The sequence below is a fragment of the Bidens hawaiensis genome, unplaced genomic scaffold, assembly GCF_021521415.1.
Source record: "Bidens hawaiensis isolate Kalapana, Puna unplaced genomic scaffold, B.hawaiensis_p1.1 tig00032455_1, whole genome shotgun sequence".
Lineage (NCBI taxonomy): Eukaryota > Viridiplantae > Streptophyta > Magnoliopsida > Asterales > Asteraceae > Bidens > Bidens hawaiensis.
The window spans coordinates 203,655-221,500 of NW_027495534.1; the positions used below are offsets into that span (position 1 = coordinate 203,655).

The 17,846-nt window shown below is 39.9% G+C and overlaps 2 protein-coding genes across 2 annotated transcripts in view; both read left to right on the plus strand.

Annotated features, from left to right (window-relative positions):
* LOC143583565 (uncharacterized) overlaps positions 1–17,846 on the plus strand; it is a 168,648-nt gene that overhangs the window by 144,506 nt on the left and 6,296 nt on the right. The window lies entirely within an intron of this gene.
* Positions 4,155–6,451, plus strand: LOC143583559 (uncharacterized). The gene is made up of 4 exons (XM_077065838.1): positions 4,155–4,873; positions 4,965–5,070; positions 5,421–5,590; positions 5,683–6,451. Exons 1-4 carry the CDS (start codon positions 4,167–4,169, stop codon positions 5,948–5,950), a joined length of 1,251 nt encoding a protein of 416 aa, XP_076921953.1. The 5' UTR covers positions 4,155–4,166; the 3' UTR covers positions 5,951–6,451.

Sequence of the window (17,846 nt, forward strand, 5' to 3'; positions counted from 1 at the left end):
TATTAGGATTTTATATAATTTCTATTGACAATATTTGTCTCCATGTTTCAGCAACCCCTTGGTAGCAAAGCTCCTGCTGAAAAGAAAATGAAGGTGATGTTCTATTAGAAGTTGTATTGTATTACACCATCTTTATGGCAGGTAACTTTTCAGAGCATCTTTCTTTCTTTTCTTTTCTTTTGGTTGGATGTGCACTTAACTATTTGAGTATGAATATAAAGATTTCCCCAATATTGGCTATAAACCTTTCAAAAGGATTTAGTGAAATTCCATGTTTAACTTACATATGGGTTGGCATAAAGGAGTAAATTGCATACATGCATTTTCTCTGTGTTTGTATTTGGTAGTAGTTTCTTATGGTTAACATTCTTTCTAGGCTTTTAATTTTGGGTTTTCCTTTCTGTTACTGTTACTGGTCGTTTTCATAGCTCTTTAAATTTCAGTTTGGTTTTATTTGATGTTCTGTCCTTCTGCACAACTCTTTTAATTTTAATTTTCAACTTTGTTTTCTTTTTGTTTTGATGTTTGCTAATTATGAATTCAACCCTTCTGCGCAACTCTTTAAATTTAAGTTTTGGTTTTTATTTATGTTTTAGTGTTTACTAACTATGAATTTAAACATTCTGCAATTCTATACGATTTCTTTCTTTTTAGTGTGAGTACAAACCATATATCTATTACTCAGTATACTTTAATATTCAATTACAACTAGATATATGCTTTTTGATCTTTGGTGGTAAGAAGTAAACAAATGGTATTTGTGGTCCAACCTAACCCGGTCTATTTTGACCCACCTGTTGTGACCCGTATCGGTTATTATCTAACTCATTTAATAATCTTGATGAATGTATATCTTCGAGTTTTTATAAATACTTTTTTAACGTTTTTTTCTCATTTGATTAGAATTATTTTTTAATTTCCAAAGTCTAACTCTCTACCCTCCCCCCCCCCCCCCTTTTCCGGAGGCTGTTGACACAAAACAAACTATTGTTAGTTATAATGTATGTACTTTTTTTAATATCTCATGTATAACCCATAGCAAAAAATAAAGGAAACCATCAGATTGTTTTTCTTTTTTTTTTTTTGATAGAATTGTCATTATTTTAGCTTAATAATTTAGATGGTTATTGTTAACCAAGTCTATTTCACCTTTCATTCTCGTGTTGACTTGTATAAAGCTATTGCATCAATGGAAGGCTAGCAGATGAGACCGGAACAACAATATTCTCTTTAATGTTGTTGTCAAATCATTCGCACACACATCTTGTAGAGAAATGGTCATTAAGCATACTAGAACCAATTTTAAAAGGTCAGACAAAAGTATTTAAGCTTATGTTTATATCCAGATGCTGCCAAATTTGTATACAGCTAATGCTAAACACATCTACAGAAGAACAGCCACTCACACCCGTGTGCCCAGAATCAATTGCAGCTTTTGCACATTAAATGGTGTTACACAATGAACATGCACTTACAACCTTGCCTTTCTATATTGCAGCACATTATATGGATGATACGTCTTCTATTATACCATTCCTTTTGTAATGTTTAATATTTATAAATTCATTCTTTTCTAATTCAACTGTTCCATTGACTGGATTGCTAATGTAATTATTAAAATGTGGTAATGGTTGGATTATGAACCATAAAAACTTATATATAACATGCAAGTTTAATGTTCATTATTTTTTTTGTGGAGTTATAACTTATATAATTTATATCTTTCAACCCGTGTAGCACACGGGTACCTAACCTAGTATGATAATATATGTATATAAATAAGTTTTGAAGAGGAATGAATTGGTAATAAAGTTTGGAGGTGTCATGATGCCGGCGGAGTAGTTCCTGTCAGGCAGGCAAGTTGTTAACTTGGTATTTTCATTCTATTTCCGTCCGGCTGTTTCTATCATTCAATTCATTCCTTTTCATACATATTTATTTAGGGTTTCAATCTCAATTGTTTAACCGGAATCGTTACATTGCAGATTAATCCATGTCAATTTTATTTACAGACAAAACTTACTTTATCAAATTCAAATGTGTGGGTGTTGTACCGTACAAGAGGGTTAAAGCGTAATGGAATCACGTTCGTCATGACTCATTAATTTACCTTTTGGATCGGTGCAAACTTTAAACTTTGCTTCACGTGTCAAACATTAACTATTTTAATTTTGCAATTCTTTTTGCTTTATAATTAGGAATAATAAATAAGCATTCATACGAGTCGAGCCTCAGCTAGGCCGCTGGTTTGCTTGTTGTCTCACTCATTTGACTCAGGCCGCTGGTTTGCTTGTTGTCTTGCTCATTTGACTCGTTTAAATTAATGTCAAAATTTTAATATTTATAAATTAAAAATTTCTCTTTGTTTTTATCTATACTATATTATGATATGTCCGATATGACAAAAAGGTAATTTTAAGCTTAAGTAATTACACTCTTTGTTTTTATCTATACTATATTATGATATGTCCGATATGACAAAAAGGTAATTTTAAGCTTAAGTAATTACAATTTTTTTAAAATATACCATACAATCTTTTTAAACATATTGTTAGCTTTTTAATTAACTTATTTCAGGATTTATAAAACGACCATAACTTTTTCATACATTGATATTATTTAGAAAAAATTACACCATAGAAACGAGTGTTGTGTCCTCTTTAACTTGATTATCGTATTGCTATAGTTTTTTTTCCAAAGAGTTGACATGTTACGTGATCACCAATGTCTATGTGATACATGCCATATCGCTCGGTTACCTCTTTAGCATATATATAACTACAGTATTTTCAAACAAGATAAAAAATTTGACGGCTCTAGTTTTTTACTAGTTGACATTGTGGTTAACATTTCTGCTCGTTAAGATAAGCAGACCAAACCAAACACGAGTCTAAGCATAACCTAACTGGCCGGCTTGACTCGTATCTTTTAATAAACATGGTCGGTATTATTGGTAGGGTTGAGTGGTGAGCCAATAAACATATTGAACAAATTCTACTTGCATCCCTCATGTTGAAAAAAATGCAATTTTGACCCAAAGATTTTCATTCTTTTCTAAAAGCATTCCTGTAAGGTTGTAAGAGCCTATGTAAAGTTGTTACATTGAGAGTTTTTGACTTTAATTACTACTTATATAAGTCTTACTAATAGGGCTGAGCAATAATCAAATTGTTAACTAAACAGAATTGGAAATCAATGAAACCGAACCGAAATTACCCGAAAAGCGGTTGTCGGTTACTTTTTATACCCTTGGTTAACCGAACAAAATCATTCATATTTTCATATATTTTGAACTTTAATAACTCCATTTCATGTATTTCATATTTGATACCGTCATTTCATGTATTTATACCTGTATTTCATGTATTTATAATTTATGCATCCATTTAATGTAGTTCTAAGTAAAAATTTTAGCTCAAGTTTTATTTTAGTTACTAACCAAAATTAACCGAACCGAATTAAAAACCGAAAAATTAATTGAATAAACCGAACCAATTAAACAAAAACCAATTGATTAATTTGGTTGATGCTAATAACCGAACCATGCACACCCGTGCTTACTAAAGGAGTTGCTCTGTTACCTTTGAGTTATGACAAAAGCGTGTTACAAAATAGACATCCCTAAATAATTAGGGGGTGTAAACTGGAACTTTCCAGAAGCTCTTCTGTCCATCACCTGCCCATACCCTGTCCACCTCATTTATGGTATCTTCTTGTGAGATTCTTTTATGCTATCAAGGTCAACAATCTCTGTGGCTGTAAATTGACCTTAAATCATCATCAGAATATAAAAACCATACTTATTCCCCTTTTTGTTAGAATATTATTTTTATACCATCTTCAAATTCTTTACCACTTGGGTTGATCAAAAGTTTGAATCTTTATTAAAAAAATACATATATATTCTTTGTAGGTAGGAAGAAGCTTGGCTGACAGTTTATATACATATATATATATATATATATATAACAAGACTTCACGTGGGCTGTCAATACACACGTTTATTGGCAGCCCAAACCTATACAAGGTAACATGTTACTTATGTTGATCAAACAGTACATTTTAACAAACACGTTTTTGTTTTTCTTTGCGCGTTTTTCTTTATCTTATGTATATATATTTGCAATTCTTTATTGGTGTGCCAGAGAATATTGTTCATTTCCAAGATGATGGGTTCGTTTCAAAGACCGGTTGTTGCAGCCTCTGCGGTCGCGTTAGCTTCTGTTTCGGCTGACCTTCGTGACAAAATCTGGCCATCGACCCCGTTGGATACTCATACAACATGTCTTTCGTCTCAACAAACAAGTGGTTGTACATTAGATATGATTAACGAAACGAAATGGGCCCGGGTTTCTGATATCAGTGTCTGCAAGTCTTTTGCAACAAAAACCGCGATACCTGTTCCTAAATTCAGGTTTCCAATGATTCATGTAGGCAATAATTGTCTTCCAAACAACATGGAGCGTTTTCGTATTCTTGACGTGTATCAGTCAGCTGAGCTGGCAAAAGCTCGCAGACCGGTTGATTATTCTCCTAGTGTATGTACCTCGGGGTCTGCAGATGTTGTGTACAGATGGCATTTACCACAGGCTAATGCCATTGATTTGTCAGGAAACTCTAAAACAGTAGTGGTTTTGCTCGGGTGGTTAGGTGCTAAACAGAAGCATCTTAAGAAGTATGCTGATTGGTATACCTCGAAAGGGTTTCATGTGATTACTTTTACATTTCCAATGTCTGAGGTTTTAAGTTATCAAGTTGGAGGGAAAGCCGAACAACATGTAGATTTGCTTGTTAACCATCTTGCTGATTGTTTGGAAGAAGAGTATGGAAATAGTTTGGTCTTTCACACGTTTAGCAATACCGGATGGCTAATGTAACCCCCCCCCCCCCCCCCCCCTTTTCATCTTGTATTATTATTATTACTATACATTTTTCTGTTTTGTTAATTCTTGGTTCTATCTCAGATACGGGGCGATGTTGGAGAAGTTTCAAAGCCAAGATCATACTCTAATGGAGAGAATTAAAGGGTGTATTGTGGATTCTGCACCCGTTGCCACACCAGACCCACAGGTAGTGTCATCAACTATTTAAGGGAAAAGTATTTTGTTTTCTTTTTTAAGGTTTCAAAACCTATACTATGTTGAGAATCACGAGAAACCACGGACCACTTAATGGACTTGTTCATAGTGCATAAAAATGATGAGAAATATGGGAGAAAGAAACAGAGGCGGTTACATAACCGTCTTATGTATCACATTCAAAGCAATATGCATTATGTGGTTCTCAACAACATATTATTGGTTCTGAATGAATGCTGCTCTACATTTACATTCTTATGAAAACAAGAAAAATGATGTTTAGCAAACATTTTTTTGACAGAGTTTTGAATTGGGAGTTTAAAATTGTGAACTGTATTGTAGGTTTGGGCTTCGGGATTCTCGGCTGCATTTTTAAAGAAAAACAGTATTGCAGCAAAAGGAAACAGAAGTACAGGCGGCATTGTTGCTAAACCATCAATGAGTGAAGCAGCTTTGCTAGTGATTTTGGAGAAGTTCTTTGATGTAGTTTTAAATCTACCCGCAGTCAACCGGTAAGTTGACTTAAATTTTTAATCAATTTAATCTGTACATACAAAAGGGTATGCTTGGAAATAATATTAAATAACAATGGCTTGTTTTGCAGGAGGCTATCTAATGTACTATTACAACTAAAATCAGGACAACCGAGTTGCCCACAGTTATACATTTACAGCAGTGCAGATAAAGTCATACCTGCAGGATCAGTCGAGTCTTTCATAGAGGTACAGCAGAGAATGGGGCATGAGGTTAGGTCGTGCAACTTTAAGTCAACCCCGCATGTTGACCATTTTAGGCATGAACCCGAGCTGTACACGAAACAGCTCTCACAGTTTCTCAACGACTGCGTGCTTGATTCTTGCAGGCACAGTTGAACCCAATGACCGTTTGATGGTTTGACAACAAGCTTGATTCTTTGAATTCTTTACTGATAATCTGACTATTGTTTTGGGAAGGGGTGAATATACATGAGAATAATAAGTGTCATGTTTTTGACCCTTGCTCTCAAATCATATTGTTTCTGTAATCTGGTTGTTACTGAAAAGCATATGAAATTACGACTCCAATCTTTTGTGTTGTTGGGTGTTGAAGGTTAACATGATAAACTGCTTTCGGATAAATTGCCATGCGTCTTGTACCTTATGTTCAATAAAAAATGATGTGACAGATACAATTATGAGTAATCAACACATGTAATTGAGAAACCTATGTAGCTGTTTGATTGATCAGAACTTGTAACAATGATGCATTGGTGCCTAAACGATTTAATAACATTTTTTAATGCATCAGTCTGTTGTTATTCACAAGAGGGTTGCGGCATAGCTTGCTTCACGCTTACCGGTCTATTTATTGTAATAAGATCCTTTTAAACTTAACATTTCATCTGTTCATCAATGATATATCATGATATGATAAGGATACTTCCAATAAAATTTTCTAACTTCAAATATGCTTCTATTATTAGGTTAAAAAATTGACTTAAAGAAATGATTTTTAAATACCATCATGTGCATTTGGCACAAAAGTTATTACTTTTATAAAATTAATTTTACATAATTATAATTATGCATTTATGCTTATATCATTACATAGATAATTATATTATGTTTATTATAAATCCTTATTGTAACCTACTAACCTCCCCAAATGATTCTTCAAAAGGAATATTATAATGAAGTTATTCCTGTACCAAATTGATCCTTTAAGCTCAATGAAAGTTGTTTATGCATTATCTTGGCTTTTACGTAAAGGCATAATTTTAATTGCTTTTTTAATGATAAAATAAAAAATAATCACCCTTTTAGCTGGGTTGTCATTTGTCAAACATTAATTTTAGGAGTCAATTATGGAGCATGTTTTATGCCTTAGTTATAATATTGATGATTTTAAACTTTATTTAGTTACATCTTTAATTAATCTAATAATTTGATCAAACGTAACGCCAATCATCATTTATTCATTTATTATTTAAAGGGGATGTCCGTTAATGTTTTGTAGTTACAACTTGCAAATTGAATAAAAATCCGTTATTTAATATTTTTTATTCAACTCAAACACACGGATTTCTAATCTAGTTACATACGTATACTAATTATCTATATTGTTATTTGGTGTCTAAAAATCGGCTTGACAAATGATTAGGGAAGCAAAGGATGACAATTAAACCCCACTTAATGGGAATACTGGAAATCCAACACATTTTGGATGACTATAGCCTATAGGATTGGTTAATCATGTATGAGACCGGATATGTGATTAATTCTGGATTTCGCGGTTTTGAGATGGATATCGATTTGGTGATATACCCATTTATTCGATTCGATTACCCAATAACGATACACTTTACCCAATTACATACTCGATATAATTTTTCGTTTTTTGTTATTTATTTTAACTACATACAATATATAATATAACTGATTATAGTCGTGAATCCTACCATCTGTCCATCCCAATAGTTACCAGACCAATTTCTGGTTGAATACAAAACACACTTCTATAATCAAATACGTAATTAAAATTACCTAAACCCGTTTCAAATACGACATGGCCAATTCCTTAGAGAAATGTAAATGTGAGTAAACCGTGTAACCGAACTAACCAAAAAATTGAACCGAAACCGAACTGGTTTAAAACCAATTATGTAGAAACCGGTTTGGAACCAATTGAAACCGTAGGAACTGGTTTGTAATTTTCACCATCAAGACTGGTTCTATAGAGGTAGGGTACCAAAAATACCCAAATACCCATAAGTGACACCCGCGGGTTAACCAGAAGTACCTCATAAGGCACCCGCGGGGCATCCAAGTCATCCGCATAACCATGGGCGGAAGAAACATCCTCACAAGGCATGCGGAAGTATCCTGGCACCCTCAAAAGTTGTCCGCATGACAGAAAGATCGTCCGCGTAAACAGCTACGAGGTAGTGCCCCGGGACAGCTGTTAGTGTGTGATAACACTCTAGAAGATTTACCAAGATGCTCTCTTAAGTAATACGTGATGTATCAGCCAATTATGGAAGAACACCTGTCCAGGTTGTTATAACCGTGCACATGGCCAGGGTTGTTCATCGCCCTATCATAAGGAGACACGTTTCCGGGTTGTTATACATGCACATGCAACGTATGAGCTAGACCAGTAATATGTAGACACGTGTCCAGGCGGCTAGAAGAGCATCTTTCAAAGGGATAGCTGGCCCAATCATCTTCCCATACCCTTCGGCTATAAATATCTTGTCAACCTGCATGAGGTATTCATATTCATTCAAATCCACGATCACTGTACTCTCTCAATTTACTTAAGTACTTTATCTCTTCGCCAGAACGGTACTTATTCTCACGCCGGAGGGTGGTTACGGGAAGACCCCCCACCTTGTCCTTCCCGTAACGAGCTCACGGTGTTCTGTTTTGCAGGATTCACGTCACTGGACTTTGGGAATTGTATTCATATCATATTGGCAATAATCGTATCCTACCATGTGGACTCATCGGATCTAGGACCCATCCGTGGGGAGTAGATCCGTGTTTCTTCATTGGCGCCATCCGTGCTTTTGTTAGAACAGCAGAAAAATTTTCCGTTCTCTTTACGATGTCAGTCAGTTACCTAAAGGGCCAACGGAGAATCAAGCACAACCTCCACGTGATCTCAACCTTGAAACACGTGAAGGAGCAACATCTGTGTTTGCTCAAATTTCGACCCCTGTTGCAAGAACTGACTCCGTCAACCCAGGAAATTTTTCCTTAGGTGGTTCGACAGCTCGGGGGTTGTTTGCTCAACAAGAAGGTGTCACTCCGGTAGACTCTGGGAATGTTGTTACACCAACTACTGACTTAGGGCATGTCACAACCCCAGGAGGTTCTAACTTGAGGAATTTAGAACGAATTGCAAGAGAAGTCCACCGAACTCAATCGGAGTTAGGTTTGGAAGAAGATTCCGGTGATTCTAACCTAAGAGAAGCCCATCGTTATAATTTCAAAGCCGAAGAAACTTTGTCTCCAGAAGAGTGGCTTCGTGTTCAACAAAGTAGTCTGAAAGAAGAGTATGAACGTCGGGTCCGGAATGAACATTTCCATGGCCGTACCCTGACGTATGATGAGCCTCCTAGGAGATCTATCTCTCCTCCCATAAGGGGAAGCCATATTCAGTACAGTCAGCCACCGGAGCGGAACATGAGTGAGACCCGGAGGTTACGTCCTCGTCCCCGGATAGATATGCGGGTACCATCTTATGAGGACGAACTGGACGGGTATGACTCAACTTATAACCCGGAAGGTAGTTACTACAGCGGAGATAGTCGCCTCCCATCGTACGGAGGGACTAGTTATCCGCGTCCAGTTGTCCGCCATGCGGAGTATCATAGTAATGCTGAGTATGATTTTTCTAAACCATATCGCCCAGAATCTTTCGCGGAGAAATCAAAATTCATTCCGAGCATCGCGACAGCTCCATTCCCGATTAATGCAAAGATTCCAACATCCGTTGGAACATATAATGGAATGATTGATCCCAGTGATCATCTGTTAAGGTTGAAGCAGTCAGAGGAGTTAGTGGTTGCACTCTTCCATATTGGTGTCACATGTTCGCGCTAACATTCACTGGGGCAACGCGGGAGTGGTTTGTAAAATTGCCATGTGGAAAGATTATAAGTTGGAAAGACTTTGTAGCAAAATTCTCTCAGCACTTTAGTCAACAAAAGAAACATACTCGTGATCCTTCGGAAATACTAGATGTTACAAGGCGAAATAACGAGTCTATAGAAGACTTCATAACTCGTTTTACTAACGAGAGCCTTAACATCGAAGGAGTAAGCGAGGATATGCTACGGGGAGCATTATGTAAAAACGTCCATAGTGATGCTTTAATCCGTACTCTCACAGGAAGAGATGGAATGCCTGAGTCATGGGATGAAATCATGAAGGAGTCAAAGTTGTTTGCAAGAACTGAAAAAACTCTAAGTTCAAGTAACCAAAAACAATCACCAAGGATTGAGTTTCAAACTCCGAGACCAAACAGGCAGGCTAAGGGACCAATATGGTCAAGACTTCAGCCAAGTGCGGAAACATCTAAGCCTTTTGATGCAAGGTCTTTGATCGGAAACAAGGGTAAACGTAATTTTCCAGCTCGTTCCACCAACAGTTAGACCCAGTTATCAAAGACTCCCTCAGAAATTCTCACTACTGAGAATTTGACTTTCCGGAAACCTCAACCAATACCACGGAAGTCATTCCTTGATACCAAAATACATTGCTCATATCATAATGATGTTGTACACAACACGAATGAGTGTCTGGCTCTCAGAAATGAAATTAAAGCAGCTATTAAAAATGGTAAACTCGAACATTTGGTTAAAGGCGTACGAGCAGGGACCGACAAACCTCCCGCAAAAGATAGCCAGGGCCCAGCTAAAAGGCAAATCAAAGATCTGAATGTCCGCGTGATTCAAGGGGGACATTCGGGTAAGGGAAAGAGGAGAGATTATGAAGACGAGGAATGGAAAAACGAGCCTGCTATTTTTCCTCGGATCAAAGGTGGACCATGTAACAAAAACCCACTGATAATTACTGCCGAATTTGGTCATTACCGATCACAATATGTGTTTTTTGACATAGGCCAACGTCCGATATAATGTACGAACAGTGTTTCGAACAACTGGACGAAGAAGACAAAGAAAGACTACAACCAATTCATGCTCCTGTTTCTGGTTTCGGGGGAGAGATAATGCACCCGCGCGGTGTTACCACTTTCCCGGTCACACTAAGTGACGAAGTACGTTCAAGAACTGAAGAAGTAGAATTTTGTGTACTAACAACAACTTCTAAACATGACATTATTTTGGGACGAGAGGCAATTGGAGACTTCAATGCCCATCCGTCTACAACTCACGATGCAGTAGGAGTTCCAACTTGCACTGGTGTGGCGATAATTCATGTAAACAGATATTGCTTTACAACCGAAAGTTCAAGACCAAGCAAGGTTGCAAAACAGGCTAAGAGGATTGAACCTGAGAAATGGGTTTTGAATAAAAAGTTTCCAGACCAGACACTTACAATAGGACCTGCTATCTCGGAGATAGTGAGAACTTTTTTAAAGCAATTATTGACCAAGAACATTGACATTTTTGCTTGGAAACCCGCGGACATGACCGGTGTCCCGCGGAGCATTTCGGAACACAAGTTAAGGGTGAATCCATTAATCACCCCAATTGTACAAAAGAGACGAAAGATGGGTCCAGAACAAACGAAGGCTATGAATGAGCAGGTACAAGAGCTTCTCCACGCTGGGATCATACGAGAAATCAAATACCAAACGTGAGTGGCCAACCCAGTGATCGTCCCGAAAAGCAACGGAACGTGGAGGATGTGTATAGATTACAAGGATTTGAATAAGGCATGTCCGAAAGATTGTTACCCGCTTCCGGAAATCGACTTAAAAGTAGTTGCTGTGGCCCCATTTAAATTCAAGTGCTTCCTCGACGCATACAAAGGGTATCACCATATTCATATGGCAGCTGGCGACGAGGACAAGACAGCGTTCCGAACTGACCAAGGAACATTTTGTTACAGAATGATGCCTTTCGGATTAAAGAACGTGGGAGCCACATATCAACGACTGATGGATCAGGCTTTCAAAAGTCAAATAAGTCGGAATCTCGAAGTCTATATGGATGACTTGGTAATCAAAAGCATTGAAGAGGATCAGATGTTAAGGGATATATAAGAGACCTTTGAAACACTAACAAGCATCAATATGAAGCTGAATCCGGCTAAATGTTCATTTAGCATGGAAGAGGGTAAATTCCTTGGAGTCATAGTAACAGGCGCGGGCTTTAAAGCCAACCCTGATAAGGTTCAGGCTATAGCCCGCATGCCTTCACCCTCTTCCCTCAAAGAGGTTCAAACACTTAATGGAAGACTTGTAGCGTTAAACCGATTCTTAGCGAACCACGAGGGCTAAGTCTCATCCATTTGTGTCAACACTTAGAAATTGCCTCAAAAAGGCACATTTCAAGTGGACCGCGGAGGCTGAAAAAGCATTCTTAGAAGTTAAGAAATGCTTAATGGAGCTTCCTACTCTAACAGCACCATACGCGGGTGAACCTCTGACACTGTATTTATCTGCCTCGGACATTGCCATAGGAGCCGTTCTGCTGACCGATAGAAAAAATGTTTAAACTCCAATCTATTACGTTTGTAGAACGCTATCGGACCCGGAAACAAGGTATTCGATGTTGGAAAAATTGGTTTTGGCATTGGTTTATGCCGCCAGACGGCTCCGCAGATATTTCCAGGGCCACCCTATCAATGTATTAACCGGGTACAAACTCAAGAACGTGTTGAGTAAACCCAAGTTATCCGGACGCCTGGCAAAGTAGGCTATTGAATTGGGTGAACACTCAATTGAGTATAAGCCCAGACCACCGATCAAGGGGCAGGTACTCGCGGACTTCGTCATGAAAGTTCCGCAGTACAAAGAGCAAGAATGCCTAATCGAACAACAACCCCAAGCACCTCCGGAACAAGGGCAAGTTTGGTCATTGTTCACGGATGGAGCTTCCTGCAGCGAAGGGTCAGGCGCAAGTTTAAGGCTAGTCAACCCCTGAGGGGCATGAATTTACATACGCAATCAAGTTGGAATTCAAACGTACCAACAATGAGGCGGAGTACGAAGCCTTCCTGGCAGGACTGCGGATAGCGAAAAAGCTGGGGGTGAAACATTTGGAGGCTCGGGTGGATTCTATGCTAATTGCGGGACAAATAAACGGAATGTACGAAGCCAAAAACGATGTCATGGCTTCTTATTTGTCACAAGCAAAAGTCTTGATTCGCCAATTCTCCTCCTTCAATGTTGTTCACATTAAGAGGAGCGAGAATAAATCAGCGGACGCTCTTAGCAAGCTAGCTTCAACGAATTTTGAGCACTTCACCAAAGATATTCGTGTAGAAGTTCTAGACCATCCATCTGTTCCACAAAATCAAGTCCTGGTAATCCAAACTGGTGTTGAGTCTTGGATGTCACCCATTATAGCTTACTTATCTTCCGGAGCACTTCCAGCAGGAAAGGCTGAGGCTCGGAAGATTAAGCACAAAGCTCTGAGTTACCAGTTGACTGACAGAATCTTATACCGGAGATCATTCCTTGGTCCGTTATTACGTTGTGTAGACGCAGAAGATGCAAATTACTTGATCAGAGAAATTCACGAAGGCATTTGCGGGCTACATGTGGGACCAAGAATGACAATTGCAAAGATTATGAACGCAGGGTATTATTGGCCCGACATGCATTTAGACGCTGTGCAAGAAATCAGAAAGTGTGATTCATGCCAGCGCCATGCCCCCAACACCTTGCGTCCAAAGAACGAACTGATTCCAGTAACATCTGCCTGGTCGTTCCAAAAATGGGCTGTTGATATCATGGGACCTTTCCCAGAAGCCCCGGGACGAGTTAAGTTCCTGATAGTGGCCATTGATTACTTCACTAAGTGGGTGGAAGCTAAACCGGTAACATCAATCACGGCTTCAAGCGTGAAAAATTCCTTTGGGAATTCATCATTTGCCGGTTTGGTCTCCCACAAGAATTGGTAAGTGACAATGGGACCCAATTTGCTGACAGCGGACTACAGGAATGGTTAAAAGAACTTCAAGTCATTCAAACTTTCACATCCGTAGCTCATCCACAAGCAAATGGTCAGGTCGAAGGGACCAACCGAACTATTAAGGAAGGGATCAAGGCAAGGCTAGGGACGAAATGGACGGGTTGGGTGGATGAATTGCCTCATGTACTATGGGCCTTCCGTACCCAAAAGAACTCCAGTAATTTGAAGACACCCTTTAGCCTAACCTATGGCACTGAAGCCATGACCCCGCAGAAATCGGGATTCCATACGCAAGGGTTCTACTGATTGAAGATAATGAATACGAACTTAGGATGAATCTTGATTTGCTGGAAGAAAGAAGAGAATTAGCATTGTTCCGCGAGCACAATTACAAGCGACAACTTCAGAAATATTACAACTCGCGGGTCCAGACATACGAATTCGATGCGGGAGATTTTGTCCTCCGCAATAACGAGGCTTCCGGGCAGGAGCCTCCAGGCAAGTTAGCCCTAACTTGGGAGGGGCCTTATAAAATCAAACAAGTATTATCCAAAGGTGCCTACAAGTTAGAGAAGTTGGATGGGACTGAAATCCCTCGAACTTTGAACGCAGCACAGTTAAAGAAATGCTATATGTAGCAGTTTTATTTACTCTTTTACTTTGGCCTGCGTGCCCGCATAGATTAGCAAGTGATGCAATTTCTTTTATTGTAAGAAGGCTTATGCCTAATGTATGAGAATGTCCAGTCAACTCCATGATATTTTGATAAGTTGTAATCTTTTATTGACAAAAACGAAGTTCCGGACATACACTTATGTTATAGTACATAAGACAAAGTGCACCGGAAGGAACACAAAGACTTCTTATTCATAGTCAAAAGAGATTACAAGTAAAAAAAAAGTTACAACAAAGACATGTATTTACGGAGCGACATCCTCATCTTCCGCAGTAGTGTCAGCTTCTTCGTCTTCCTCCTCATCAAGATCCAATAGTTCTTTCAATCGATCTATGGCATCTTCCTTGCCCGCAAGCTCCGATATGTGGTCAGAAAGGGAGAACTTCAAGGTATCAAACTCCTTGGTTTTCTCAACAAGGATGGAGGCAGTGTCCTTACCGGCCAACACATATTCCTCTGGAAGCCGGGACGCTGAACCAAACTCATATCCTTCCTCAAAGCCCATTTGGCGGCCAGCTTGCTCGGACTCACGGAGAAGCACCGCAACAAAATTCCCAAGATCGTCGCTATTCCGGATATCAGTGATAACCTGTTAAGTCAAACAACCACGTGTGAGTACAAACAAACACATTATGTTAATAAAAAAAAACTGGGTACCTTGGGAAACGCTGTTGACAGAAGCCATTTCTTATCCGCCTGAGACCGGATAAGTTCCATCTTATGTGCAGCACACTCCAAGGCTTGGTCTCGACTCTTAGCATTAAGGTCAGACAAGCGCTTGTCCTTGGCTGCTGAGTCAGCTTGAAAAATCTTTATCAGCTCAGCTTGGTCATCCAGCTGTTTCTGGAGAGCAGCTTTAGCTTCCTCAGCAGCAAGTTGTTCGGTTTTCGCCGCCTCCATGGCCCGATGGCTATCTTGGGCGTCAGTTAACGTCTTAAGGGCTTCTTTCTTGGCGCCGAGCAAGTTTCGCTCAGTTTCCTCTAGCTCCTCATTCAAAGCCAAACAATCCCGGCATATTTCTTGGTTGGTGGAGACAGCATTCGCCACATGATAAGAGTTCGAATACAGCAGCTCCTGGCGGATGCGGTGTCGTTGTCGTTCCTTCTCAGCGGGAGGGAGACTCTCCTGGAGATATTCATGACAAACGTCCGCATTGCTTAATAATGAATTCCGGTGAAGAGACCACCGAGGACGATGCGGAGCAGTATCCTCCTCCGCTTGAGATGAAGACGCCCGTTTCCCATATTTAAAAACACTAACTCCACGCTGATCCCGGAAATGATACTCGTGACGGGGTGGAGATATGGGAAGCTCCTCGAACTCATCGACCTCCTTCTCCTTGGGAGGAGAAGTGTCCGATAAGTTAATCAGATCTTGAACAGTGTTTGGTGGTGAAGTGGGAGGAGTCAGAGGACGTGAATCCTTCAAGCCTGAAAATTCCAAAAAGAAAAACTTACTAAGTTCCCAGGAAGTAACGAGCTCAATTATAACCTTAAGGGATCAAGACTTACCTTTAGAAACGTCTTGGGCGGAAATCTCTCGAAGACGAGACCCCAAGTCCGGGATTGCGACCTTTTCCTTCTTCTTTTTCTTCTTCTTAGGCGCCGCATCGGAAGGCTGTGCTTTCCATTTGCCAGCAGCCTTGGGGATATTGGCATCTGTAAACGGAGGTTCTCCCTCAACGGATTGAGGACCACCTTCCTCGCCTATCGTTGGGTCGGCGGTGGTTTTCAAATCCTGCCTACGAGTCAAACCTACAGTCGAAGGTGAAGGGTTAGTAGCACCAATCGTTAACCCTTCCTCACAGAGTGACGACTCTTCGCTAGAATAGAGGAGCATTATCACCCCGCTCGAAGTAACGGCGGTTATAGGTTGAGGTTGAAAAATACCTTCACACTTGGTGACAAACTCCTCACCTTGTGCGAACAGCGCCTCGGAGACAAGAGGGTACGTAGTAAGAATAATGGAGAAAACGAAGTTATTCCGCGTACGTTCCAAAAATGGTACATCATGCTGAGTAATAGGATGGAGAACCATCATGCCTCCCATCTTGTCCACAAGAGTGGAAAGGATCGCACCTTCATCTGCAGTCGAAGAACGTTAAAGAAAGTAAACTGGAAAACCAGAATATTACAAATAAACACTTACTCCCATCAGAATTCTCATAGTAAGGCTCCAAGGTAGGAAACGGCCACAAACGACTCATATGGGCATGAACCATCGCTCCCTCATGAATGGGACGCATGGGCGTCGGAGTCTTTGTTAAAGTAAGAAACCAGGCACGACCTTCATATTCGGAAGCAGGGAGTTCCGGCAATTTGTCCTTTGGCTTTCGATAAGTCATGGCAAACGGGATAACATCCTCACGGATCCAAAAGAATTTTGTCTTCCACCCATGAATACTACGAAGCCATTCAAAGCCAATAGTTCCTTTGCCGGTGGTGGCGAAACCATACCAGCCTTCACGATAGGTCATCTTGTAGAGTGCGACGAACATCCCGACAGAGGGATCATAGTTGTGTGCTTCGCAACAGAATTCGAAGTGTCGAATTCTAAGAATTCCAAAAGGATGAACCTGGGACAAGTGAATCCCGTAACACGTCAGGACCGACTGCACGAACTTAGTCACGGGTAACCAGAAGTTCCCGGTGGTGAAGTGGTCCACATAAACGACCATTTTCTTCGCCGGGGGCGCCGTCGCAATGGCTCCTTTAGACAGACGTTCGGCTTCCCACTCTGGTGGAAAACCATATACATTTTTAACATCTTCAAAGTCCTTCTCTTTAATGTCGCATCCGACATCATTAATAGCGGGGGGATTTTTCTTCGGGGCAGCCATTGGAATCGAGTAATACAAGGCGGATATAGGAAAGCAAAGTTCTCTGATATGAATGAAAGCAAAAATATGTAAGTGATAAGAATGGTTGAAGACATCAAGGCCCATTTATACTCATCGCAATTAATGCGACCGTCTGACTGACAAAAGAAAGAGAAAAAATGGACCACAGAACGACTGACACGTTAGGCGGGAGATTCGAAAAAGCGTTTACAGGCTGTCAAATAGGCGTTTTACACGTCTTGTCAGCCACCGCCTAAAATCATCTCTCCTCCACGTCACCGATACTATCCAATTTACACAAGAACAAAATTCAGAAAGAAAAGATATCTTACAAAGATATTATCAACATCAAGTTATTTTCATTAATATTCAAAATAGTGATTACAAAAAACATGAAAAGAAAATTACAAGTTCAAGTTTTAACGCCTATCCTATGGGTTCTGAGGCGTCGTGTCTTCCAGAGCATTCTGGGCGGCATCTTCCGCCTTGTCATCATCCGACTTGTCGTCATCAGATTCGTCATCATCAGATTCGGCATCTTCAGACAAGGCAAACTCTGGAAGCATATGTTGTAGCGGAAAGGTCAGACCATCATATTCTTGGACCCGCATACCAAGTTCTTGCTCCGCGTCAAGTCCGTGAATGGGATGGCTCTCAATAGGT